Raw genomic sequence first — 26452 nt, 5'->3', positions numbered from 1 at the left:
ATGGCCCAGGAGCGTCCCGCCTGCGCGCTGGAGCCCGAGCAGATCCAGCGGCTGCTGCGGTCCTGCCAGGAGGCCAAGAAGTCCGCCTACTGCCCCTACAGTCACTTCCCCGTGGGGGCCGCCCTTCTCACCCGCGACGGGAGGATCTTCTCGGGTAAGGGGGGCCCTCGCGCGCCCGGGCGGGCGGGGCCCAGCAGGAAGGTGCCGAGGGTCGCGGGGTGGGGGGGCACGCGTGCGCCCCCGGGGCCCCTGCCTGGGTCTCTGTCCCCTACACCGGGGGTGAGGGCGCTGCTCAGACTTGACTGCGCGGGCAGAGGGCAGGGATGCGGTGGGATGCATACATCAGAAGCATCAGCAGTCCTGGGGGGCTGGGGAGAGCGGGGAAGCCCCTGCTAAAACTCCCACAAGGGCTACCAGCAAGTCCTCATCCCCGCACTCTCCTGTTTCCTAAGAACAAACGGAGGTGCAGGGAGGTGACAGGGCTTAAAAGCCGGTGGACCGGGAGTCAGGACCCAGGCCCCCCAGAGCTGTTCATAACGACCACAGTGTTGGAGGAAAAGTAAGGCAAAAAGGGTTAGGTGACTGATTATAAGGGGAGGGTCTTACGGAGGGTCTTTGGAGGGAAAAAGGTGTGTGTGTGTGTGTGTGTGTGTGTGTGTGTGTGTGTGTGTGTGTGTGTGTAGTTGAACCAGTAGTGAAAGTCAGGGTGGGACTCGAACTACACTCATCGGTCTGTTCCTATTTATTTGTTGGTTGTATGAAAGAGTTACTTAAACAACAATTCGGTTTTTTTCTTTTTTCTTTTTCCTTTTTTTTTTTTTGCTGTGAGGGCATCCAACCCGAGACCTCAACATTCAGGGCAGGTGCTTGACCCCTGAGCCACATCCTCAGCCTCTTGACAAACATTCAAGCATGTTTCTCTCCTTCCCTTTTGTTCATAGTGCAAGTGATTGGAGAGTCTCACACACACACACACACACACACACACCCCTAATTACTTTTTTGTAATGAGAATCCCACTAGGTACATGTAGGAAGGACTGAGGAACCCAACTCAGGGCCTTGGGCACTCTGCCACTGAGCTATGGGGGATAGGGGCTCACACTATTTTCTGCCAAGTTGGCAAGCATCTCTTCAGTACCAGTGAGAACTGCTTTATGAGGGAGGGCTGGGAAACCACGCCCCTCCCACAACTGCCAAACCAGATAAAAATTGGCCAGAAAGCAACTAGAACCCCCTTCCCTGTATAGAACATCTATTTAAAGGAGGCAGGCCGGTAGGAGCCACTCCGCCGAGAGTGGGCTAGGCACAGCCTCTTTGTCTCTAGTGCCCCTCCCTGCTCACCTGTGCCCGTTACCTTGTCTTCTGAGGTCTGTCCAGTCACCCGTGTAGAGCAGAGGTAATCTGACTGTATGCCGGGAAGAATTGTGATTGCTGTCTCTGTCACCCCTTCCACCCTGCAAGGCAGTGACTATTGCACCCTTCGTAGCAAAGGGAACAGTTCACCATCAAAGATTCCAGAACTGGGATTTGAACCCAGACTTCCTCTGATGTCCCAGTCTGCTGCTGTATGGGGAAGAAAGAATCTTGGAGCGTCCCGTAGATATGCAGGGCTGCTCCTGTGGCTCAGATGAGAATTACACATTAACTACTGCCACAAACAGCCCACAACCCATATTGCCCTGGGGTTCCAGGACCTTGAACAAGGAATCATCTATTCTTTCCAGTGCCTCCCTATTCCCCCTAGGGGATATAAGAGAAGGGACCTCGTACTTTCATTGAGTCAGTCGACTACTATTTGCTGAGCACCCCTTATGTATGAAATAGGTGCCCTCAGCAAAAATGGTCCCATGGAAGCCTCCTAGTCAGGGATCAAAGTCAGCGACTCAGGCAATGACTGTGGAGGGAATAAATAAGTAAGATGAACCCAGGGTGGCTTATCTAAGTGGCAAAAAAGGAACTTCTGCTAGGGACAAGTCCCAGGTGAACAAGGCTGAAGCAGGGGCACCATGAAAATTAAGAAGAGACAGAAATAAGAGGGAAAAAGCATGGGATCAGGGAGCTAACAGCCGCGTGGACTAAGAGCCCCAACTGTCCTCCATGTACAGTATTTATTGCTTAGAACCAATAATCATTGAAAGGAGAACAACATTCTTTGGTCAGCCACCTAACAATCTTGATCTATCTGGGTTAGACTAGTATATATCTGAGGGTGTTAGTGTATCGGGATAAATAGAAATGTAAAGGGCTTTCTTAAGAGGATATTCTCCCAGGAGAGATAGAGCCGACAGGACCCCCATGGGGGGCAGCATTCAAGGGCAGCATTCCACATCTGGATTCCAACATTTTGGATTCTGTTGGTTCCCAACAGACTGGTACAGTGGGAATTTAGAGAGGCCTCTGAGGTGGGGGTGGGAGGTGGGGGGGTGAGGACTGGAATTCTACGCTCCTTAGAGGTCCTACTGCTGTATAAGTCCTAAGTATAAGTCCTATCAGCTGTGTGATCATGGGCAACGCACGTCACCTTTACTTATGCCTTTGTAAATGAAGGATCTTAAGGCCCCGTTGAGGATGGCTGTGATGGGAGCAGAGCAGTGCCTGTCCCCTGAGAATGTCACAGGGGTTTCCTCTTCAAGGCCTTGGACACATCTCTTGCCTGCTTCGCCGTGTGCTCACTTATTTCTGCTCTGGAGAAACCTGTTTTCTCTTGTGCAGACACTTCTCTTTTTCTCTCCATTCACATCTTCCTAAGTAAGTTTCAATTAAAAAGAAAACTTTCTTGCGTCACACACACGCACAAAGGGTATGTCACAGGGCCAGGCATGTGGCTCAGGAGTGTGCTTGCCTCTCATGTGAGGTCCTGCATTCAATCCCAGGCACCACGGAAAAGACTGTCACACAGGGGGCTGCCTGGACTCTTTCTACAACTGCTGCTGCTCATGGTGAGGCGAGGGTGAGGACGGAGAGGCAGACTGCAGGGCACTTTGGGAGGGGCAAGAAGAAATGTTGAGAGTTGGTGAGAAAGGAGGTGAGCAGCCAGGGAGCGTTCTTAAGAATGAGCTGGAGCAATAGTACAGGGGGTAGACTCCTTGCCTTGCATGCAGTTGATGTGGGCCCAGGATTTCACGCACCCTGAGCATCATCGGGAGTGATCCCTGAGCACAGCCCCCCCCCCCCCAAAAAAAAAACAAAGACAAGACAAAACAAAAAAGGAGGAGTACTCTGAAAGTGGCTTTGGAGAGCAGTAAGTCTGCTGTGTCCTCAAGCAGGACTGGGGTGGAGGAGAATGCCTCAGGGGGCGAGGACTCCTGTTTCCTTACCTGTCCCAGCATCAACACCTAGAACAGGCCTTCAGTTAAGGTTGATTGAACACATGAATGAAGGGCTTGGCCTAGGAAAGCAGCAGGTGGGGTGAAGAGGAAGGAAACATCAGGGAGATGCAGTATGGGACAAAGTATGGGACAAAGGCAGTATGGGATAGATCTGGGATGAGAAGTTTAGAAACAAAGGAAAGAAGCCGGATTCTCTGCTCTCAGGCCAGTGCTGAGGCACTAGATAAGGCAGGAAGCAGAAGACAGGGCTGGATTTTTCTGTGGCTCAAAATCAGCTGTGGTGTATATAATGACAATGAATTGAACCTGCACTAGGCACTCTTGTGACCTCACTGCCACCACATAAGGGGACACAGGAGTGTCACATATATTCACTAGAACCACCAGAAGCATAATAGTCAAGGGTCAACCTAGACTAGGAGACAGTAATCCTAGAAGTTGAATGCACTATGCCCTTCTTTAACCTTCTGGGGTCAAAGATTTCTTTCTATTATCCTGCAAGTGATATGTCTTTTAGGCACCAGGGAACAGAAGTAGGCAGTCTCTGATTTATGATATGATCATCTGTTCTTTTAGCCTCTGATTATGAAGTTGAGGGTAATTCCAAGGAAGGGCTTTCATTGCTCCACTGTCAACCGTTTGCCCATCCGAGGGCCAGTACAGTCATGATGCAACAACTGTGATAGGTCAGCCACCTTGTAGATCCCTCCTCCTGGGAGAGCTGGTGGGGCCATTCCCGCAGAAGCATCTAGGTGCCACGCTGACCAAATCAAGGGCCAGCACACCCACATTTTATAAACAAGATAACTGAGGCTCAGTTTGATCTGATTCCAAAGACTGTGCTCTTTACACTGTTCCTTGCTGTTGAACAGATATGTGGAAGCGGACTGCGAGGTGTGGTGAGTAGAGAGGACAGCTGGAGGGCATTTCCCAGAATTCCAGCATCTGCTTTAGCTGGAAGGGGGCATAGAGGGTAAGAAGGTGGAGCGAGGAGAGGATGGAACCTTGAACAACTCGAAGAAACCCGATAGGGCAGCACAGGCAAATTAGCAATGATTAGGAGACAGAAGGGCACTGTGGTATACAGACATTTTGAAGTGGGACAGGTCTGCCCAGTTTTTGTGGCTTTCTACAACTGCATGGAAGTCCTGTCTTTTTTTTTTTAAGCCAATCTAGGGATGGGGGTAGGTGGGAAGAGAGAGTTCAAGGCTCAAGTGCAGTGCTTGAGGCCCTGAGATTCATTCCCAGTACCACATAGCCCCCCAGCACCACTGAATGTTGACCCAGTGGCCCCCGAGCACTACTGGGCTGAGCACTGCCAGAACCAAACACCTGGCCCCAATCTGCCTGTAAGGCCGAGAGTGTCCCCGGACAGACCCTTCTTACAGAGAGACAGAGGGCCAGAGGATAACACAGGGCCAGGCACTTGCCTTGAATGCAGCCTATGCCGGGAAGTCTGGGTACAAAGACTCCCGCCTGTCCCTCTTATAAAAATGATTTTCCCCCAATCTGGTCAGGGCCTTGTATCCCCGCCCCCCAAAGGCTTTCAAGCTGGGAATCATCCACACCAACGGTCCACTTCTCTCATGCCTGGACTGGTGAGAGATCTCTGCAAGGTAAAGCTCCCCAGGAAGAAAGTGCCACAAAGGGAAAGGGAACTGAGGTCAGAAAACCTCAAGGACTTGAGCAAGAGTAGAGCAGGTAGGGTGTTTGCCTTGCACACAGCACCTGGGAACCCGGCACCCTGCGTAGGCCCATGAGCACTTCCAGGAATGATCTCTGGGTGCAGAGCCAGGAGTGAGCCCTGAGCACCACCCAGTATGACAGAAAGAAGGAAGGAAGGAAGGAAGGAAGGAAGGAAGGAAGGAAGGAAGGAAGGAAGGAAGGAAGGAAGGAAGGAAGGAAGGAAGGAAGGAAGGAAGGAAGGAAGAAGAGAAGAGAGAGAGAGAGAAAGAAAGGAAAGGAAGCGATAGTACAGTGGACAGGGTGTTTGCCTTGCACGCAGCTGACCTGGGTTCAATCCCTGGCATTCCATATGGTCCCCTATGCGGCGCCAGGAGTAATTCCTGAGTGCAGAGCCAGGAGTCAGCCCTGAGCATCGCCAGGTGTGAACAAGAAAAAAAGAGGGAAAGAAAGAAGGAAAGAAAGGGGCCAAAGATACAGTACAGTGGGTAGGGTGTTTAGCCTTGGAGGCAGTTGACCCAGCGTTGATCCAGACACCCCATACAGTCTCCTGACCACAACCAGGAGTCAGGAGTGATCCCTGAGTGCAGAGCCAGGAATAAGCCTTAGTATCACTGCGGGTTGAGGGGGATGTGGGGGGTAGAGAAGGAGGAGGAGGAGGAGGAGGAGGAGGAGGGGCGAGAGGAGGAAAGAGGAAGAAGAAGAAAGAAAACTTCATCTGGGGCAGGAGAAGTGTGTGGGGGGTGGGGTGGGGGGGGTGAGAGATGGAGTCAGCCCAAGAGTAATCTCTTAATCCCACCAGGTGTGACCCTAAACCAAAAATCAAAACAAAAAACAAAGAAACAATATTCTCTCTTTTTTTTTTCTTTTTGGGTCATACCCGGTGATGCTCAGGGGTTACTCCTGGCTCTGCACTCAGGAATTACCCCTGGTGGTGCTCAGGGGACCATGTGGGATGCTGGGAATCGAACCTGGGTCGGCCGCATACAAGGCAAATGCCCTACCCACTGTGTTATCCCTCCAGCCTCAAGAAACAATATTCTTAAGGACATGCTAGTTAGTTACCAAATCCAGCTTGACCTTGCCTTAACCCGTAAATCTGCTTCTCTGGGGCTGGGAAGAGAGCTCCAAGGGTTGAGCCACTTGACTTGCATGTCCAAGCCCCAGGCCTGATCCTGGCAAGGCATGGACCTTTAAGCACCCTTTAGCAGAGTGCCAGGAAGAACCCGGAAGAAAGAGAAAAGGGAGCTAAGGTCAGAAAACTATACCGACCCCCAGCACAGCCAGTTATAGCACAGACACACACACACACACTCACACACACAAAAAAAAAAAATGAAGCAATTAATTCTACTTCTTCCTCAGGCTCCAGGCAACCAGCCGCTGGCCTCCTGATTCCCAGAATTCCTGGCAGTGCTCTGGAAACTGAGTATTTCCCAAGTATTCTGGGCCTATAGTGCTCAGAGGACTAGGAATTGAATTTAGGACCTCGCACAGACAAGGCACATTTCTACCACTTGAATCACAACCCAGCCCCCAAAATGCAGATTTATTTGTAGAGGGGAGTTGGGCCACTGTCTTCCAGCTCAGTGCTTGGAGTTGGCTCTAGCAGTGCTCAGGGGACCATGTGGCATCAGGGGACTAGCCTTCTGCAATGCAAGCGCATTGAACCATCCACCATCTCTCTGGCCCCTAGAAATGCAAATTCTTGAAATGCCAACTCAGACCTGCTGAGGCAGGAACTCCAGAAGGGCCTCAGAAGACGAAACCTTCTAGAAGAGGGTGGAGAGCTAGTACAGGGGGCAGGGGATTTGCCCTGCATGCTTTCCTTGAATGTAGCCAACCTTGGCTTTGTCCCTGGCATCACATACGAGCCCCTGCACTCTGCCAAGAGTGATCCCTGAGCACCGAGCCAGGAGTAAGTCCTGAGCACAGTAAGGTGTGGTTCAAAAAAAAAAAAGAAACCTTCTAGGAGATACTAATGTCCACTTTGTTTGTGTTTTCTTTATTCGGAGACCACACCAGCCGTGCTTGGGCTTACTTCTAGTTCTGCACTCAAGGGTCACTCTTGGCAGCTTTGGGGAAGGGCGCCGGGGACTGAACCCAGGGACAGCCACATGCAAGGCAAACACCCTGCCCACTGTACTGTCATTCCCGCCCCTCTCTGCTATTCTAATCCCATTCCGATCCCACAGAAGGAGGGTAGGTACTGAGTGGGCCCCGTATTTGGGGCACGGCTCTCTTCTCTGGGAGACTGAGCCAAAGGCCCCCTTTGTGAACCTCTTTTCTTGCTGAGGTCCTGATGACAACAACCCTCAACCTTGCCTTCAGCAACAAACACCTAAAAACAAGCCTTGCAGAAAGGTGACTGAGAAAAAGTACAGGCCTTGGGGTGCAACGGGCCAGGCTATATGTCCCAGCTCCCTGCCAGCAGCCTCGGCTTTACCTTTTATCAAATGGGGGTTATAATAACACCTGCCTTTCAATGTTGTTGAAAGGGTCAGCAGTAAATACAGATAAAGGGTTCCACAGAGGGTCTGCCAGATCCATGAACAGTCACTGTCACTGTCGTCCCGTTGCTCACCGATTTGCTCGAGCAGGCACCAGTAACGTCTCCATTGTGAGACTTGTTGTTAGCTGTTTTTGGCATGTTGAATATACCACGGGTAGCTTGCCAGGCTCTGCCGTAAGGGCGAGATACTCTTGGTAGCTTGCCGGGCTCTCCAAGAGGGGCGGAGGAATCGAACCGGGGTCAGCCACCTGCAAAGCAAACGCCCTACTGCTGTGCTATCACTCCAGCCTATCCATGAACAGTAAGAGAAATAATAATTAGTAGTGGTGGCACTATTACCGAAGTATTATTTGACTCATTGTTGTCATTATGGATTCCTCAATTTGGCATCTTTTCTGAGTGTTTCCAAGAAAGCCAAGGCAACATTGGGAAGTGGGTAGGTTTGCCTGGATGGAGGCTGGCCTGTTTCCTGGGCTTAAAGAGGTAAAACAAAGCTGTCTGGCCTTTCAGGATCAGTTGGTGATTAAGGACTTCCTTTTCTTTCTTTCCTTTTTTTTCCTTTAAAAACAAGAGTGAGAAATTACACTTGAACTTGCTAGAGGCTTCCAATGCAGTTACTGCTTTATACCTCAGAAGCCTAGCACTACAAGAGGAAATGCCACAATAATAAATAGGTTCATTCCAGGCATCCTGACTATCCCAGATGCCAGGCACAATGCAATGCACAACATAGACAAAATATCTACCCTTAGGAAGTGTTACGCTACAGTTGGGTGGCTTAGGTCATAAAGATTTTTATTTCAGGAAAGTGTGAAATGCTAGGAAGAAGACAAGCAGGGTGAATGGTTGAGAGGATCAGGGAGGAAGCATTTTAGGGTGATGTGAGAAGGCTTGTTGAGAAGGTGACATCTGAGGACTCGGAAGCTAGACCTGACTCTGTGCTCAGGACTGTCCCCTGGCAGTGCTCAGGGATTTGAATCAGGGTCACAGCCAGTGCAATCACATGCAAGGCAAGTGCCTGACCTCCTGTGCTCTCTCTGTAGCCTCCTTTCCCAGGACGGGGGACTCGGGAAAGAATGAAAGCCACAGGTTCATTTCCGAAGTTCTGGCTGCATCAACAATTGTTGTGAACTCCAGAGACAGACCCAGCTGTTGTCAGGAGAGGCTGAACTCACTGCAATCTGTCCATTTGCCTTCACAGCATCTGAAGGAGCGCTCAGGATTCTGAATCTCATCTAATGGGGAGCATGTCCCTGATTCTGGGTAGAGGAAGGGCTGGGGTTCTACTAGGTGAGAAGCTAAAAGAAAGTCTGGCAGAGTCTTGCAATTATGTAATTAGATGAGGTCAAAAGCCAACAAAGGTGGACAGGGCTGGCATGGAAGGATGGGAAAGAGTATGTTTAAAGGAAATCATTGCTATCCGGATAATGCCATCCAGAAGCTAGCTGGGGGAACTCATTGGGAACAAGAAACACTTGTCCATGTAGTCACTTAACTTCCTACACGGACAGCAATCAACCAGTTATCTGGGTTAGCTGTGCACAGTTGAGCATGAATGAACAAACCCAAGTGTGAAGACTAACCGCTACTTTCAAGATTGCAACCCCCTGGCTCCACATCCACATCCACACTGCTGGTTTCAGTGTGACTGCAAGTAGTAGAAACACATAGGAACTATTTTACTCAAAAGGAGTCTCTATTCGCTCCTATTGCTAAACTTTTAGAGCTGAAGTGTGGCAGGCCTTGGGTAATTGGCTCCAGAGTCTTCACCAGCTCTTGCCCATTCTTCACGCCCATTTCCTGAGCTCCCACTCATCTCCTCCGTCAAGGCTGCCTGCACTCATGGTCTCTGAGAACTGAAGTTCTCACACAGAGAATCTCTGGTCCAGTGTGGGCCGGGTGCTCATACTTCAAAGTTACGTGAGAGCAGATAGTGACTCCCATTGAAGCACATGCAAAGGAAGGAGGCAAAGCTCTTGGGAGGAGGAGAAGAGGCACCCAGTGTCAGTACAGGGATGCTCAACAAGGCCAAACTTTGCTACCCACCTTTCTTCCTCAAAGTAGAATGCCCCTGTCCCCACCTAACCCTCTTCCTCAAAGTAGAATTCCCCTGTCCCCACCTAACCCTGCTGTTCCCTGCAGAACTGGAAGTTAACGCACTCCCTCACCCCAGCAGGGGACTGGCAGACAAGCTCCCTAGCGCTTGGGGAAGGCTGTCTAGGAGCTTTATTTCTCTCCATCAGTCTGGTCCTGATGGTCGGTTATCTGAAGAACCACTACAATGATGGCTAAATCATGGATCTCTCCTAACTTGCCTGCGTAAATAATGGAGGGACAGGAAATGAGGTGCAGAAAGTACATCAGGGCATAATGAGGAAGCAATGTCTAACCGGGACAAATACAAGAACAAAACACTAGTGCCTCATCCCAATGAAGACCTGGTAGGAGAGGGAGGTTAGAGGGCGATTAGTCCAGAGCAGACTGCACTAAAGAGACCAGTGTCAGCACAGGAAGCTGAATAAGGTGGCTGCCTTATTCAGCCACCTTATTATATAGTGCTTCTCTCTAAGTAGGAGTTCTTTCTAAATTGAACAATCACAGCTTTTGTAGGCATGGTTTTCGACTTCTTTTACTCAGTGGAGTCTTCATTACCCTATGGAACGGGGAGCCAGGCAACTTGTTCCTCTGTCTTGATGTCCCATCACCCCTAGAGAAGTGTATTCATCCAAAGTTCAAAATGGGCACCAATACATCATCAGAAGGAGAGGGATGAAGTGTGGAGGGAGCAAGCAGTGTCTCCTTGAAGTGTCATCTAGAAGTTTGCACCCATCATTTCTATTCACATTCCATGGGCTAAAGCTAAAGAGCCACGTGAAGCTTCCAGAGAAATTGGGAACCACCTTCTATAGCCAGTGGCCCTGTTCCACCAGTGGATTCTCCTGGGAGAGTCGACACTGGGGAAATTAGTCTTTGTCACATGACCCGCTGCGGCCTAGACACCTCCATACACATCCTTCTTCTGCTCAATCGGACGCACTCACATAGGACCACCTCCAGAGGGAGGCAAAGCCAGGCCCACCAATTGTTGCTCCAGCTCAGGAGCAGGCCTCCCAGGGCCCCCCGCCCCCCCCCCCCCCCCCGTGAAGACAGCCTGGTGCGGGGGAGGGGCAGGAGATTCTAACTTAGCTGGGCAGTTCAAGGCATAAGCCCATGCTAGTGCTGGGTTGGCAGCCATTTAGTGTAGGGAATCAAATTTGGCACTTTGTGCATGGAAGGTATGTGCTCTAGCCCTTTGCGCTATCTCCTGAGCTTAAGGGAGCCCAAGTTTCTTCTTTTCTTTTTCATTCCTGTAACCATAAGCCAATGTTCAATACTCTTGTGCCCCATCTAAGCCTGAGGAAAATAAATGAAGTAATAAGTAAAGTGTGGGGTGTGGAAGGAGGGAAATTGGGGACATTGGTTGTGGAAAATGTACACTGGTGAAGGGCCAGTTTTGGAACATGGTGTGACTGAAACTCAATCATGGACAACTTTGTAACAGTTTATCTCACAGTGACTTAATAAAATAATAATAACAAGCCAAGCAATCTTCTTACCAAACAAAAGCAATAGAATTTTCCTCCATCACTTGGGACCACATTTCACTGGCCAGTACATAGTGATAGAGCCACACCTGGCTACAAGAAAGACTGGGATATACCATCTCGATACATGTGATCAGTCATATTCTGATCAGTCATATTGTATTTGGCTTGTAGTTCTCGTATTTCTTAAAGGTAGGAGGAGAAATGGCTATTGGGAACAATAAATTGTTCCCAATTATTTGCTACCTTAGGGAGCAAAGGAAGTCAGGAGAAGTGATACAGACATTTACACATCTGATGGTCAGGGCAAAGTCCAGTTCTGGTACTCATCTGTTCCCATCTCTGAAATCGAGAATTTCTTATCCAATGACTTATGTCAATGTTTTACCTCCTGGACGAAGGCCTTACCAGCTTGTTCCCCAGGGACACCCTGAGAGGACTCCTGGCTTGGGACAGGGCCATCTTAGCAGCCCACCCCCCATTGGACGCCTGAGGACTACCTTAAGTCTTGACAATCACAGGCACTTTTTTTTTTTGGCTTTTTGGGTCACACCCGGCGATGCACAGGAGTTACTCCTGGCTCTGCACTCAGGAATTACTCCTGGCAGTGCGCAGGGGACCATATGGGATGCTCGGAATCGAACCCGGGTCAGCCGCGTGCAAGGCAAACGCCCTACCTGCTGTGCTATCGCTCCAGCCCCAATCACAGGCACTTTTATAAAGCTTAAGTGTGTGTGTATGTGTATGTGTGTGTTGATTTTGACAGCATATCCTACAAAATAAGTCACACAGAACTCTGATTGAACCAGCTGGTACTCAGCCCCTAAAAATCAGCTCAACTCCAAGTTTTGAATTAATATCCAGCCTCCACCATTCCTGCCACTTGCCACTCTGCCATGACTTCCGTCTCTTAGACCCCAAACTGGAGCCTCTGCTCTCTCCCCCCACACACACACACCCTTTCTCTCTCTCTCTTGCTCTCTCTCTTTCTCTTACCCTGCATTGCTCTTTACCTTGACCTATGTTGGGGAGATGAGGCTAGATTAGTCCCTTCTGTGCCCCCAACTCACCCCCCACTCTCCAGCTGTGTGTGAGTGAGAATGGGAGGGTCCCGAGATGGGCACCCCAACCCCAAGGACCAGAGCCTCCCAAGACTTCTGGGAAAATTGCCTTTTTCTTCTCTCCATCATACTGAGTCTTGGTCCGTTTCTGCATGGGAATGGGGCAAATTCTCTCTCAACAACACAGGCAACAGGAAATGGCTCTGCTGGAAGTACCACTGAGCTCTCCTCTCTTTTCAGGGTGCAATGTGGAAAATGCTTGCTACGCCCTGGGCAACTGTGCTGAGCGGACTGCTATCCAGAAGGCCATCTCGGAAGGATACAAAGATTTCCAGGCAATCGCTATTTCCAGGTGAGTGGGAAGGACAGGACCCAGCAACTAGGGGGTTCCTCCATCTGGCTCACATCCACTCTACATCCACTTCATGCAGACACTCTGCATAGAACATGTTTACTCTAAAACTTCTATGTGTTGGGCATGCCAGGGGACTCTGGGTTGAGTGCAGAGGGTAAGGAGATAAACAAGAAATGGACTCTGCCCTGGGTGCATCCAAGAGCAGGCAACAACAAGGCAGCTCTAGGTCAAGGACAGTTGTACTCTAGTTCTAACAGTGCAAAGTCTGAAGTGTTCCTTGGAGATATGAGAGAGGTGGGGAGGGAAGAGAGAGACAGAGACAGAGACAGAGAGAGCAGAGAACCCTTAAGCTGAAGGGACCTAACCATCCCCCAGTGCAGGCTCATCGTCCACCCCTCCATCTTACAGGTAAAGAAACAGAGGCTGAGAAGGAGCAGCAGGCTAGTGGTAGAGCAGAACAAAACCCATCTCTAGCGTCTCATCCAGGCTTATTCATTGTGCCTCCCTGTGCCAGGAGATCTGAAACACACTTCCCTGCCCCCTTCAAGTCGAGGCGGGGATCGCTGCTATGCAAACTGACTCCTCCACATAGCGACTCTCACCTCTAGGTGCCAGGGACCAAGATGCAAAGACAAGCTGGCTGGCGGACAGTCGGGTAAACTTGGCTTAGGGTTCAAATGAATCACGCTTCGGGTCCTTGGCTAAACATAGCACCTCTAAATTCTTTCTGCATGTTTCCAATATAAATGCCTAGGGGCCAGGGAAGGGATTCTGCAGCTGAGCCACTTGTCTTGCATGTGTGAGACCCTGGATTTGATCCCCTGCACTGCATAGTCCCCTGAACACTGAGCTGCCACTAGTCCCCCAAATATAGCTGGGTGTGCCCCCCCAACAACAACAACAACTCTAAAATAAATGATGCATTCATACTTACATGCATCCTCACAAAGGGAATTTGAATTCTTGCACCTTGCACCCAAGGGACCTCACCGTTCCAGCATGGAAATGGGCTCTTGTATTAACATGGCCCCCACTGTGCCTCTGATTTCACCGTGAATTGCTCTTGTGTGCACACTCTATTGTATGCGCACTCATATTGCATATTCTTTGCAAGTTACTGATGCAGGGAGAATGATGCGACAAATGTTTCGCCCCCAGAAAGGAAGGGCATGGATGACTGAGTTTGACATCTTGAGCCGTCAGGCCGCTGGGGTCATGTGTGAGTAGTGAATTATGGCTTCATTATGGCAGAGCTGCTGGACCTTCCTGCTAGAAAGGCAAGCCATGGAAACCGGGAATTAGAACAAAGACAGTGGGAGCTAAGAGACAGAAAAAAAGCCCCTATTTCTCTGACAAGATCACAAACTTGGCCTCATGCTGTGCCCAGGCTGGCCCAGGCTACTGAAAGATGTTTATTTGTTTTTGTTTTTGTTTTTGTTTTTGTTCTGAGTAGCTGGAGCCAACCATGCTCTGTGGCGAAGGCCCCAGCTTCTGAGAGGCCTTCCAGTGCCCAGAACCTGGCCTGCCTCCCTTTGGCTTTGAGAGGAATAAATGAGACCATGCTGGGAACATTTTGTACAAAAGAGCTGAGATCAGGATGTGAATTACACTTTATTAAAAAAAAAAAAAAAGAAGTGGGGAGATTCACTCAGTTTCAGAACCGATCCAAGAAAATAATGACATTCTGGAGAAAAAGAGAGCAAAGTCAACAAAAGGGTAATAGCGCAGTCGCCTTGCTCTGTTTAGAATGTTCTAAATTAAAAGCCTTTTCTCTTGGTCATTATCTACTCTCAAACATGACTGGGTGTTGCTAACGATGATTAGCAAATGTCCTTATTTACACAAAACCTGCATTTTTCCAGCACCCAACTGCTCTCCTCTGGGTACCTGGCCCGAAGCGGCATCCCTGAGCCAGAAATGCAGTCATTATTGCACTAATGACTTGTTAAATTGAGAGTGTGGATTTAGAGGATGAATGGAAAATGCCAGCTCCCTTGTTAACAGTGATGGGTGTGGAACAGTCTCAGAGAGCCCCTTCAGAAAGCACAGCCCTGGGGTCCCAGATGTCTTCATCAGAAGCAATACGTTTCCAGACTGTTGAGTCAGAAAAGCATGGCCTCAGCACGACCAAGGGCAGCACAAACCACTGGAAACTTTTACTACCCCGCCCAGGAGGAGAGGAAAGGGCAGAGGAGAAAGAGAAAGGGGAAATAAGGAGGGAACACTCCATGTACCCAGAACATTCTAGAATGCATCTTCTTTCCAGCCATAAAATCTTACTCATGGGGCCTGGGGAATGTGACTCAGTGATAGAGCTCTTGCATGTGGGAGGCTCTGGATTCAATTCCTGGCACCACATGGTTCCCTGAGCATGGCTGGGAGCGATGCCTGAGCACTGCTGATTGTGCACCCCCCCCAAAAAAAATAAAATGGAACCCAACAAGATAACAATAGTAATTTGAATTCATGGCCAATGATCACGAGCCAAGGTGTTTTGGGGATTTTGAGACCTAGTTTCAAGTCTTGCTCAGCTACTGAGTTCAGGGACATTGCTCCAGTCTTCTGAGCCTGGATTTTCAGTCTGTAAAGTAGAAGAGAATAACATCTGCCCATGAGCTATTGTGAGGACTTGGGAAGCAATTTCTGTAAAAGAACTTGGCACAGAGCACTCCATGAATATTTTTTGTTTGTTTTTGAGCCACATCTGGTGGTGTTCTGGGCTTACTCCTGGCTCTTTGTTCAGGGATCACTCCTGGCAGGACTCAGGGGGACCATAAAGGGTGGTGGGGATTAAATCCAGGTTGATACATGCAAGGTGGGCACCTTACCCACTGTATTATCTCTCCAGCCACCTAAACTAATTTTTAAGTTATCATCATTACTTCTACAAGCTTCAAGACTACCCAAGGCAGAGTTCATATATCCTGTGTTCAATTCTGTTTACCAATTCCACAACTAGACCTTAAGAAGGCTACTTTCATGATCACGTGGATAGCAGGAAAAACTTGTTAGAAGAGCAAATGAATTAACATATATAAGGTCCTTGGCAGAGTGCCTGGCACAGAGAAGGGCATTATAAGTGTCAACTCTTGTTATTGGGCTATCTCAGGCCTTTGGTGCTTACATGTACTTGCTTCTGACTTTTGACGATTGAACCCATGGTTAAATCCAATTTCAAAGATACACTCTTGAAACCCCAAGTGCAAGTCATCATGTCCAAGGAGATGTCTATTGGCGGATGGCCATGCATGTCACAAGAGTGGGAGAGGAAGTAGGGACCTGGACAGGGGCTGGATCCTGACCATCCATGGAAAGGAGGCTGGAATTCACTCAGCATCTTTCCTGTGGTCCTAACCACAGCCAATTTCCCTGCAGATTTTATCTCCATTTCGAAAAGATCCCTGAAGGCAGGAATTCTAGGATGGGTCTTCATTGCTCTTTTTGCATGCCTCTCCTAGAGCAGGCTCTAGGGTAACATAAATTGAAAGCAGTAAAAAGAAGCAGTCCCACCTCCAAAGGACTTCTCAGAATCTGACTTCTCCATCACTAGTCCCTGGTCATCGTAAGGCTGAATCCACTCACTGGGCATTCCGGGCAAGGGTCCCTCTCATGTTCCCAAGGGGTTTGTTCTGAAGCAGGGAGTGTGCTCAAGGAGGAATCCATCTTTTCACGGAGCTGAACTCTTTTGGGCCCAACTACCCACATAAAAAAGGGAGTTGTCATGAAGATTAAATAGGGCAGCGCCCCATTGTTCTCTCTCTCATATGATTTATTTAACTCATAGCATCTTTGTCTCCCAAAATACTAATTAATGGATTGCTTGGTTGTCTGGTTACCCTCATTACTCAAAAACTCCTGCATGTAATGAACTCTAAGTGATTTTTCCACTTCCATGTACCCAACATCAACAATGCCTGCCACATAGTAGGTGCCCAATATTTGTTAAAATTAGATAATGCACGTGAAGTACTTTGTAGGATGCCTGAAATATTCTGTATATGTTTTAATTTGGTTGTTGTTTATGTTCTGGGGGTCGCAGCCAGAATACTTAGAGGCCACAAGAGTCTGTCCCAGCAGTGATCAGGGGGTTGTGCAGTACAGGGGATCAAACTCGGGGCCTCAGACACACAAGACGTGCTCTACCACTTGAGCCACATCCCAGACGCCACTAGACAGATATGGAGCAATGTGAAATCTCATCTGGGTGGCTCCAGAATTGCTGTGGACTAACCTCCAGGCTTGTGGCTATGCTGCAGCTGAACCTGCCTTTTTGCAGCACCATCTCCTTCCTGCTTGGAGAGGAGGTGCCTGGCTCCTCAGACACAGTCCCTAGATGTCACCGTCTCTTCTCCACATGCTCAGATTCAGGAGCCTATGTTTCTCTTTGAAGCACACACATTTTATTCTTTCATGTCTTGGAGCCTTTGCAATTACTATTTCCATTGCAAACAGAAAAATCCAGTCCTTAAGGAGAGCATCTCTGTTGCGTCAGCTCACTGAACTTAATACACATTGTTTAAAATAAAAACTTTACTGTGAATATTCTCACTGTTCTGATTTTGTAATAATCAGGGCAGACTAAATACTTGCTATAATAAAACCATGCATGTGTCCCCACACCTAGTTCGTTACCTCCCTAAGTCTGGTCTTAGAAATGAGAATGAGAAGGTGGGTGGCACCGGCCCTGTCTGCCGCCAAGATGTGATCCCGGGGGCCGCACGTGTGTGTGGCCTCTCCACAGCTGCATGAGCGTGACTCCAGATGCCAGCTAAATTTTTTGGTATGGGCAGCTCCTCGCAGAATATCTCCAGACTGAGAACTAAGCCGAGGCTCCATGCCCGCCCAGGAGGGGAAAGGTATTTCTCTCTCTTGCCTCTTCCTTGCCAGGGGTGAAGGGCATGGTGACTGCCATATTATGACGACTACAGATGGTTTTTACAAGCTTGCAATGATCCAATATCTGGAAGAAATCTCCCTGGACTTAGTTGCTAAAGTACAGAAATCCAAGACCTCATATCTCTTCACAACAGGTCTGACTCTAGTGGGATACTCCTAACAATAATAGTGAGGTTTGTGTTGAAATATTGAATGTAACCGAAGTAAATAGAAAATAAAGTGAAATTTATCAGTTACAAGGCTGGGGGGTGCTGGGGGGGTGGGATGGGAGGTGTACTGTTTTTGTTTTTGTTTTGGTGGTGGGATATGGGCACTGGTGAAGGGATGGTTGTTTCAGCATTGTATAACTGAGACTTAAGCCTGAAAGCATTGTAATTTTCCACATGGTAATTCAATGAAATAAAATTCTTAAAAAAAAAAGAAATGATAATGACAATTTTTTTAATTTAAAAATAAAACAAGGGGCTGGAGCGATAGCACAGCGAGTAGGGCGTTTGCCTTGCATGCGGCCGACCCGGGTTCGATTCCCAGCATCCCATATGGTCCCCCGAGCACCGCCATGAGTAATTCCTGAGTGCAGAGTCAGAAGTAACCCCTGTGCATCGCCAGGTGTGACCCAAAAAGAATAAATAAATAAATAAATTAATTAATTAATTAATAATAAATAAAACAAGAACTTGGGGCTGTACAGAGTGTTCAGTATCCGAGTACTTGCTTGGCATGAAAGAGGCAGGGATTCACCTCTGGCACTAGCAGGTCCCCCAAGTTCTGCCAAGAGCCACCCTGAAGAATAGAACCAGGGGTATGGTGTCGCCAGCAGGTCAACCTGTACCTGTGGGGCGAGTGCATCAGTAGCCTGATGATGCCTCCAGGCTTCCTGATACCCCAAAATTGCTGCTGTGCCTTTGGTCAGACCCCAACAACTTGAGACCAAGTTTACCAAGAAGTTAAATGCCCAAAAGTTAGGTATGTGGAGCCATGCCCACAAATCACCTCTGGCTTAGCTACACAAGCTCATTTGTTGGCCTTATTTCAAAGACCCATAAATAAATCTCAAAAGAGATCAAAAGCCACAATTAATCTTGGACCTGCACATGGCTGAACAAACCAGGAGAAATCGGAGGGGGGTGGGTTGGCCTAGTGCCCACCCAAGCAGAGGCCTTGGGAGCCGCTTCTTCCACAACCCAAAATCACTGCCATGGCCCTGGCCCTACTCCACTGTCTCAGAACCGATCTCACCAAGGCACAATCTGTTGAAAATTTGGATTTGCAGGTTTTGTGACTAAAATCCCCAGGCTTTCTCGGGGTCAGGTTGGGCTACCTCCCCCCACCTCCCTGTACTTCTGGAAGCCTCAGTAGTCACATCCACACCCCAAAGTGGCCACCCAATTAAAAATCTACTCCAGCCTTACCATCCCAATAAAAATACTGAATGCCCTGAACAAAACCATGACCTCTTAGCACCTGTATTGCAAACCATAATGCACAAAAGGAAAAGGAGTGTGTGTGTGTGTGTGTGTGTGTGTGTGTGTGAGAGAGAGAGAGAGAGAGAGAGAGAGAGAGAGAGAGAGCAAGAAGGGAAGTGCCTTCCATAGAGGAAGGCTGGGGGTTGGGGGTGGAGTATTGAAGGAAGGTGGGAGGGAAACAGGGGACATTGGTGGTGGGAAATGTTACACTAGTGGAGGGATGGGTGCTGGATCATTGTATGACTGAAACCCAATTATGAACAGCTTTGTAGTGATCTATCTCACGGATACTCAATTTAAAAAAAATGTTTAAGTATGTGGAGTTCATGCCCACTTCAATCAGCTTAATCAGTAGCAAATAAATAGCAGTACTCCTACATTAAGAAAAAAGAATAAAGCCAGAAGTATCCCATAAGCACCATGTGGTATGACCCCCAAACAAAAAAATAATAATAATTAAATTAGAACTCAGTTGATTTTCTGTCTCCCACTGGACTGAGCAATCTCTTGAATCTCTTGAAGGCCAGAGATATATTCTTCCAAACCTTGGTGTTCATGGAATCTGGGTGATGGTCAGCGCTTATCAAACATCTGTTGAATGCTCTAAAATAGCCACTGGTCATGAAGTCTCTGAAAAGTGTGGAAAACTTCCATGCCCCTTGTTGGCCTCTCTCTCTGTGAATCAGAAACTGTCTGGCCAGGGTGGGTCCATATGGAGCAGGGTGGGGACTTGGGGACTGAAGCTAGCCATTGTCTTTATGCCTCCAGCAGGACTAACCCATGTTTGATTCTCTAACTCCCTAGCAACTTGAAAGATGACTTTATCTCACCGTGCGGGGCCTGCAGGCAAGTCATGAGAGAGGTAAGCAGCATCTCTTTCTGGAGCTGCCTCCCTGCTTCCCCAAGCAGTGGGGGGCAAAGCTTAACTCCCTGTCAGGAGATGAAGCAACTGTTATGCGTTGACTGGCCGACTCAAAGGACTTACCCAGGCTCACACAAATCACTGGAAATTACTCCTGATGCAAATGCTACTTGCTGAGTGAGCACATCCTCTGGGCTGGGCCGTAAACTAGCTCTGGGGAGACAACTATAAAAAGGCACCCTCCGGGCCAAAGAGAAAGCATGGCTGTACTTAGACCCAGTAAGCAGGTGACCCAGGTTCAATCCCAGCATCCCATAGGGTTCCCTGAGCACTGGCAGGATTGATTCCTGAGTGAAGAGCCAGGAATAACCCCTGAGCATTGCCAGGTGTGGCCCAAAAAGTAAAATAAAATTAGAAAAAAAAATAAGGCTGCCCCCTCACAAATACACACAAACTCCGCCCCACTCCTTGGAGATTATAGTCTAATGCCAACATCAGTAACCCACACAGAGCAACCAAAAAAATAGTTTTAAGAAGACCATGGATAAAAAGATACAGGAAAACAAGTAGAGAGTTGGGGGTGAGTATACAGGCAGGTGATATTGTAGGTCAGGGTCAGAGGTCAGCAAGCAAGGCCTATAGGCTGTGGACAAATTCAGCCTGCTGTTTGTTCTGCTGAATCAAGGTGTGTGTATATACAGTCATGCCCGCTGTGTATCCTCTCATGGGTTGTCCACAGTAGCTGTGACCCTTAACAGCCGAGTCTAGCAATTCAGACAGAGACCACATGACCTGCAGAGCTGGAAATAGTGACACCCTGGGCCTTTACAGAAAACAGGCTGCTGGTCCCTGCTTCAGATGACCAGAAAAGGTCTCCCTATGAAGATGCCATTTGAGCAGAGATAAAAATAATGAGAAAAGACGGGGCAGAAGGAGGCTATGTCTTTCAAAGGTAAAACCAGCAAACTTAAGGCCCATCCATTTAGTGAGTTGCTAAGTAGCAAGAGGCAGAGGCTAGAATATGGTGAGTGAGGGGTACTCGGAGAGGGCTGGGGAGACCACAGGGGCCTGCAAGGGCATGCGACAGAGGGAACGTTTTTTATTTTGTTTTTTAAAGTTTTTATTTTGGGGGCCGCACCTGGTAGTGCTCAGAAGCCACCCTCTGCCACGTTCTTGGGGGCCAGTCCCAGTGGTGCTTGGGGAGCCATGCACTTTGGGCATTAAACCAAACCACGCCACCCCCATGCAAAGCAAGCATGGCAGCCCCTGGTGCTGTCTTCCTGTCTCCCTGGCTCAGAGGAAATGTTTAGACCAAGAATAAAGGCAAATGAATGGTATACTTAAAAATGGTTTAAAAGGGGCCAGGCAGATGACTCCAGTGCCTATCCCTGGCACATCCCTGAGTTTGATCCCCAGCTCTGCATAGCCTCTTGAGCACCACGGGGATGACCTGGCGACCCCAGCACCATTAGACCCTAGCAGCACTGTATCACTGGGCCTGAGCCCTGAACCCTCTGGCCCAATTGGCTACATATCACTGGAGTGGGCTCCAGGCCCCCTGAGCACTGCTTGGGTGGAGTCTCAAAAAATGGTTAAAATTGAAAATCTGTGGGATGAGAGAGATGATAGAGCAGGAAAAGTGCTTATCTTGCACGCAGCCAACCTTAGGTTGATCCCATACTGATCCCAGCACCCAGTAGGTCCTCAGTCCCCACCCAGGAGTGATTCTGAGCGCAGAAACAGGTGTAAATCTTGAGTCACAAACAGCAAGGACGACATATGAATTTTTTAATTTAAATTTTTTTTAATTTTTAAGATTTTAAAAAATCTTAAGTTTTAAAAAAACTTAAGTTCTGCCACATTAAAATAAAAGTTGGATTAAAAAGAAAGGAAGGGGCCGGACCAGTAGTAGAGTGGGCAGGATACTTGCTTTGCCTACAGCTGACCTTGGCTCGATCCCTAGAACCCCATGTAGACCCCTGAACCTGCCAGTAATGATCCCTGAGTGCAGAACCAGGAGTGAGCCTTTAGTACTGATGGGTGTAGCCCCCAAAAAATGAAACACAAACTAAAAGGGAAACTATAGATGTTTGTAAAGAAGGACTAAAGGGATCTAATGTGCTTCTATTGGTTTTTTTTCTTGTTGTTGTTTTGGGGTCACGCCTGGCAATGCTTAGGAATTACACCTAGTGATACTCAAGGGACTAAATGGGATGCTGGAGATTGAACCTGAATTGGCTGCGTGCAAGGCAGGCACCCTACCCGCTTATGCTATCTCTCCAACCCCTCTAATAGCCTTTCAAACTAAGATGATCTTGATGGAAAATCAGTTTCTCCAGCTCTGACAACAAAGGGGTACGTTTGGTTGTGGGTTCCTAACCTGGCTTTGGTGGAAGTTTCTCAAGTGTCTTTATATATCCGGGAGGATAACTGTCTGTGTCTTCCAAAGACCCTAAAGCTTGAAGCCACCAGCTTGGGGACCTCATAGAGACCCCTGAGCTCTCATGTGCCACATCATCCGCTCAAACACAGCGTTTCATTAGACCCCCGGCCCCACTCAGCCTGTAAGGGAAGTGTCCATCTTGTCCTCTCTCCCTAGAGTGCAGTGTGTCTGCAAAGGACACTCGAGCCCTCGAGGGCGCCCACAGAAGGGCACACACAATCCCAGCAGACTCCCTGATTTCTGCTCTCTAAGTGGAACAGAGGTTTTCCAACTGTGGAGGAGATATGGAAGTTCTTTGTCCCATGGGGACTGCCTGTACCATGGGGGTTTCCACTCGGGGAGAGTTGTTGAAATTTGGCTGAGATTGGGGTATGGAAATTGGCCATTGAACCTTGGGGTTCAGAAGCATATGTGGCACAAGCCAGCCTTCCCCTGGCTCCTTGCTGCTTCCTGCCATCTTGCAGAACAAAGCCCAGTCTGCAGAGCTCCAATCTTAAACCTGGTGGAAACTGCCACCCTGGAGACTCAGCTTACTATGACAACCACATCTCTTTTAGGTGACCCTGATGCCCAGAACATTGGTCTGGGAAACCACATCGGAACACCAGGCCCCTCTGTCCCCAAACCCTGACTTTGTCCAGTGACTCACTGCTTTTTCTCCAAATGATATTGACAAAGTTATTGGCAAAGGAGAGTAGGCAGATGAAAAAGTTAAAGACAGGGAGAAGCAAAACTGAAACCGAGATACAAAGACTAAGAGATGAGGCATTGGGCTCTTCAACTCGCCTGTGCAGACTTTCTCCTGAACCCTCTGGCAGAGCCTGCCAAGCAGAAAAATATCCTTCCCTAAAACATTCACTTTTTAAAAGCCAGAAGATTGATTGTGCCTGGCAATCCCTTGGCATTTCAGACAGAAGCTTGGAAGAGTCGGCTGCAAACCTGAGCTGTAGCTAGCAGTCAAAGAGTAAGAATGACTTCTAGACACGTAGGCTGGCAGCAGGCACGTGAGGCAGAGTTCATTGTCACTTATTAGGGAAGTGTAAAACTCATCAACAGTGAAGCTTCGTCTCCTCCCCATGACAATGGCATATATCAAAAAGACTGGAAACCACCGAATGCTGGAAGGGATGTGGTGAAGAAGGAGCTTTCACTCACAATTGGTGGGAATATCCTTGGCTCAGCCTCTAAGGGAAACAGTACAGAGACTCAAAAAAGTAAGGATTGAGCTTCCCTATGACCCAGCAATTCCACTTCTTGGCATCTCCCCCAAGAACACAAAAACATTAACTCCAAAAGATGGGTGTACAGCTATGTTCATTGCAGTGCTAGTAGCCAGGATATGGAAGCAACCCAAATGCCCAATGACAGATGAATGGATAGAGAACTTGTAGTTTATGTACACTATGGAATATTATGTGGCTATAAGATTAAATCTTGCAGTTTGCTGCAACTTGGATGGAACTAGAGGGTATTGTGTTAAGGAACAAGGACACAAATACTGCATTTCCCCCCCCCACTCATTGTTATATTGATAAAACAAGGAAATAGTGTTAAACAATGTCAAAAACTTTGCCTTGAGTTATAAAACTGAGATTACCCAGCAAAGGAAATGTAAGAGAATGAAGAGGCAAACTAGAAGCCACACAGGACAGTGGTGGGGAAATACAGAAACTTTGCACACCAAAACCATAAACATGAGCAGTATTGCAACCATGGTACCTAAATTACAACAAAAGTAAATGTAGGGGAGAGAGAGATTAATACAGCAGGTGGGCACTTTCCTTAAACATGGCTCACCCGGGTTCAATCCCTAGCATCCCATTTGGTCTCTGAGACTTCCAGGAATGATCTCTGAGCACAGAGCCATGAGTAAACTCTGAGCATAGACAGATATAGCCCCCAAACAAAAAAATAATAATAAAATCAATAGTATTGTAGCACTACTGCACTGCTGTCCCATTGTTCAGCGATTTGTTTGAGTGGGCACCAGTAAAGTCTCCACTGTGAGACTTGGACTGGAGCAATAGCATAGCAGGTAGGGCGTTCGCCTTGCATGCAGCTGACCCGGGTTCAATTCCACCATCCCTCTCATGGAGCCTGGCAAGCTACCAAGCATCTCTCGTCCTCACAGCAGACCCTGGCAAGCTACCCGTGGCATATTCAATATGCAAAACACAGTAACAGTAATAAAATCAATACATTAAAAAGATAATAGTTACTTCTAGGGATCAGGGCAGGATTCTCATGCAGAAGGCCTAGTTTGCCAGCACCATGTGGTCCTACAAGTACCAAGCCAGGAGTGGCCCTTGAGTACCAATGGTTGTGATACCAAGACAGAGAAACCAGAACATGACTTTTAGGAAGCATGAAGATGACTCAAAGTGTGAGAGCACATGCTCAGCTTGTGGGCACCCAGAGTTCAACCACACTACATGCCCCTCCCAGCACGCCCAGGCGTGCCCCTACCCCATGAAAGATTGAGGTTCAGTACTGACTAGGCACATGGACAGGGATCTACACCTGCCACCTCTGATTCTCACAGCAGCTGCTCAGGGAGAGCTGGGCAACGGACTTCATTTCCCACCTGCTCCCTGTCCAGCATGTTCCTCTGTCTCTCTTGCACTTTCACACTGGGCTCCCCAAGGCTCAGTCCTTCATCCATGGCTACACATCAAAAGGGGTGGTTCCTGAGCATGGAAGAGAAAGGTGGGGAGGGCTGGAGCGGTAGCACAGCGGGTAGGGCATTTGCCTTGCACGCAGCTGACCCAGGTTCGATCGCCAGCATTCCATATGGTCCCCCGAGCACTACCAGGAGTGATTCCTGAGCGCAGATCCAGGAGTAACCCCTGAGCATTGCTGGGTATGACCAAAAATGCAAGAGAGAGAGAGAGAGAGAGAGAGATAGGGAGGGAGAGAGAGATGGGGAGAGAGAGAGAGATGGGGGGAGAGAGAGAGAGAGCGAGAGAGAGAGAGAGAGAGAGAGAGAGAGAGAGAGAGAGAGAGAGAAAGAGAGAGATGGGGAGATTGGGAGTAAAGTTCTGTTCTGCTAATTTGCCCTAAGTGCATATGATGGGGTTGCTGATAGTACCCACCTCAAAGGATTGATGGAGAAGTCAGACAGGTGAAGGAGGCAAATTGCATCTGGGCTGTGAGGAGTAGAAGAGAAGCTAAGAGCAGGCATGAGCTCTTCTCTGGCAGCAGATCTGCTCCTGCGGGTGGGACAGGTTAGTACTGTTCCTAGAAACCCTTGAGTGAGTCCCTAGAAAGAGCAGGGTGTTTATTACCCGCTGACAATGCAGTAAGTCTAAAACTGACCACCTACACACATCTTTTGTTGTTTCCCCATTATGCTTTGTGATCCAGGTAGGGTTATCACTATCCTCAATTTACAGATGAGAAGACTGAGGCATGCAGAGTAGTAAGAGGTAGAACAGACCCACACCTGGGTCGTTACACCCTCCTTGGTCACATCACCTCCCTTATGCTGTTCTTACCTCTTTTCCAGTTCGGCACCAACTGGGCTGTCTTTATGACGAAGCCGGACGGCACATACATAACGAAGACCGTTCAGGAGCTGCTGCCAGCCTCCTTTGGGCCCCAGGACCTGCATAAAGTCCAGTGAAGGCCAGAGGCTGCCCACCAACCTGGAGAGCTGGCTTCTTACCCATGCTTAAGAGGACCCCCAAGAACTTCATAAGGACATACTCGCAATCCAGGGACACTCCCACCACCATGCCTGAGCAGACGAAACTTCCAAATGAAACGAGGGATGTTCCGCCAGGACCCCAGGCCCTCCTGCACCCCATTGTCCTCCCTGGACCAAGAACATGGTCATTCCTCTCCTTTCTGCTACACTTTACAATCCCCCCGAGTCTGGGCCACTTCCCTCCACCTGCCCACCATGCTGCCCTGTTCCAGAGTGGGGAACATCTCTCGTCATGAACATGCAGGAAGGAGGCCCTGACCAGGGGAGCGCATATCGCCCTGAGTCTATGATTGTTGTGCCTGTTGTGCACAGCTTTTCTGAAAGTGATTTGTCTCCTAGGGTCGGTCAAGATTCTTTCTGCAGGAGAGGAATCAGGCCCAGGATCCCAAAACCCTCAGTGCAGAGAGCTGCCTGTTTAGGCTACTTGCCCCTGCTTCTCCAGATGGGAGACACTGCTCTCTCTCTCTCTCTCTCTCTCTCTCTCTCTCTCTCTCTGTGTGTGTGTGTGTGTGTGTGTGTGTGTGTGTGTGTGTGTGTGTGGTCGTGGAGGAGG

The 26452-nt window shown here is 48.7% G+C and overlaps 1 protein-coding gene and 1 non-coding gene across 2 annotated transcripts; both read left to right on the top strand.

Annotated features, from left to right (window-relative positions):
• On the top strand, nt 1–26452 carry CDA (cytidine deaminase). Its single transcript, XM_004603396.2, has 4 exons — nt 1–154; nt 12412–12523; nt 19693–19750; nt 25699–26452. Exons 1-4 carry the CDS (start codon nt 1–3, stop codon nt 25813–25815), a joined length of 441 nt encoding a protein of 146 aa, XP_004603453.2. The 3' UTR covers nt 25816–26452.
• LOC129405334 (small nucleolar RNA SNORA72) lies at nt 17060–17195 on the top strand. Its single transcript, XR_008630500.1, has one exon. It is a non-coding gene; the product is annotated as a small nucleolar RNA SNORA72 (small nucleolar RNA).

Source organism: Sorex araneus, chromosome 5 (assembly GCF_027595985.1).
Source record: "Sorex araneus isolate mSorAra2 chromosome 5, mSorAra2.pri, whole genome shotgun sequence".
Classification (NCBI taxonomy): Eukaryota; Metazoa; Chordata; class Mammalia; order Eulipotyphla; family Soricidae; genus Sorex; species Sorex araneus.
This window is presented reverse-complemented; position numbering and strand designations above follow the sequence as displayed.

Bases quoted from the DNA above. Each gene is read 5' to 3' on its own strand.
- CDA (XM_004603396.2), top strand. From the start codon at position 1: ATGGCCCAGGAGCGTCCCGCCTGCGCGCTGGAGCCCGAGCAGATCCAG. The intron at 12,524-19,692 runs GTGAGTGGGAAG...CTAACTCCCTAG, and splicing joins CAGGCAATCGCTATTTCCAG to CAACTTGAAAGATGACTTTA. The intron at 19,751-25,698 runs GTAAGCAGCATC...CCTCTTTTCCAG, and splicing joins GCAGGCAAGTCATGAGAGAG to TTCGGCACCAACTGGGCTGT.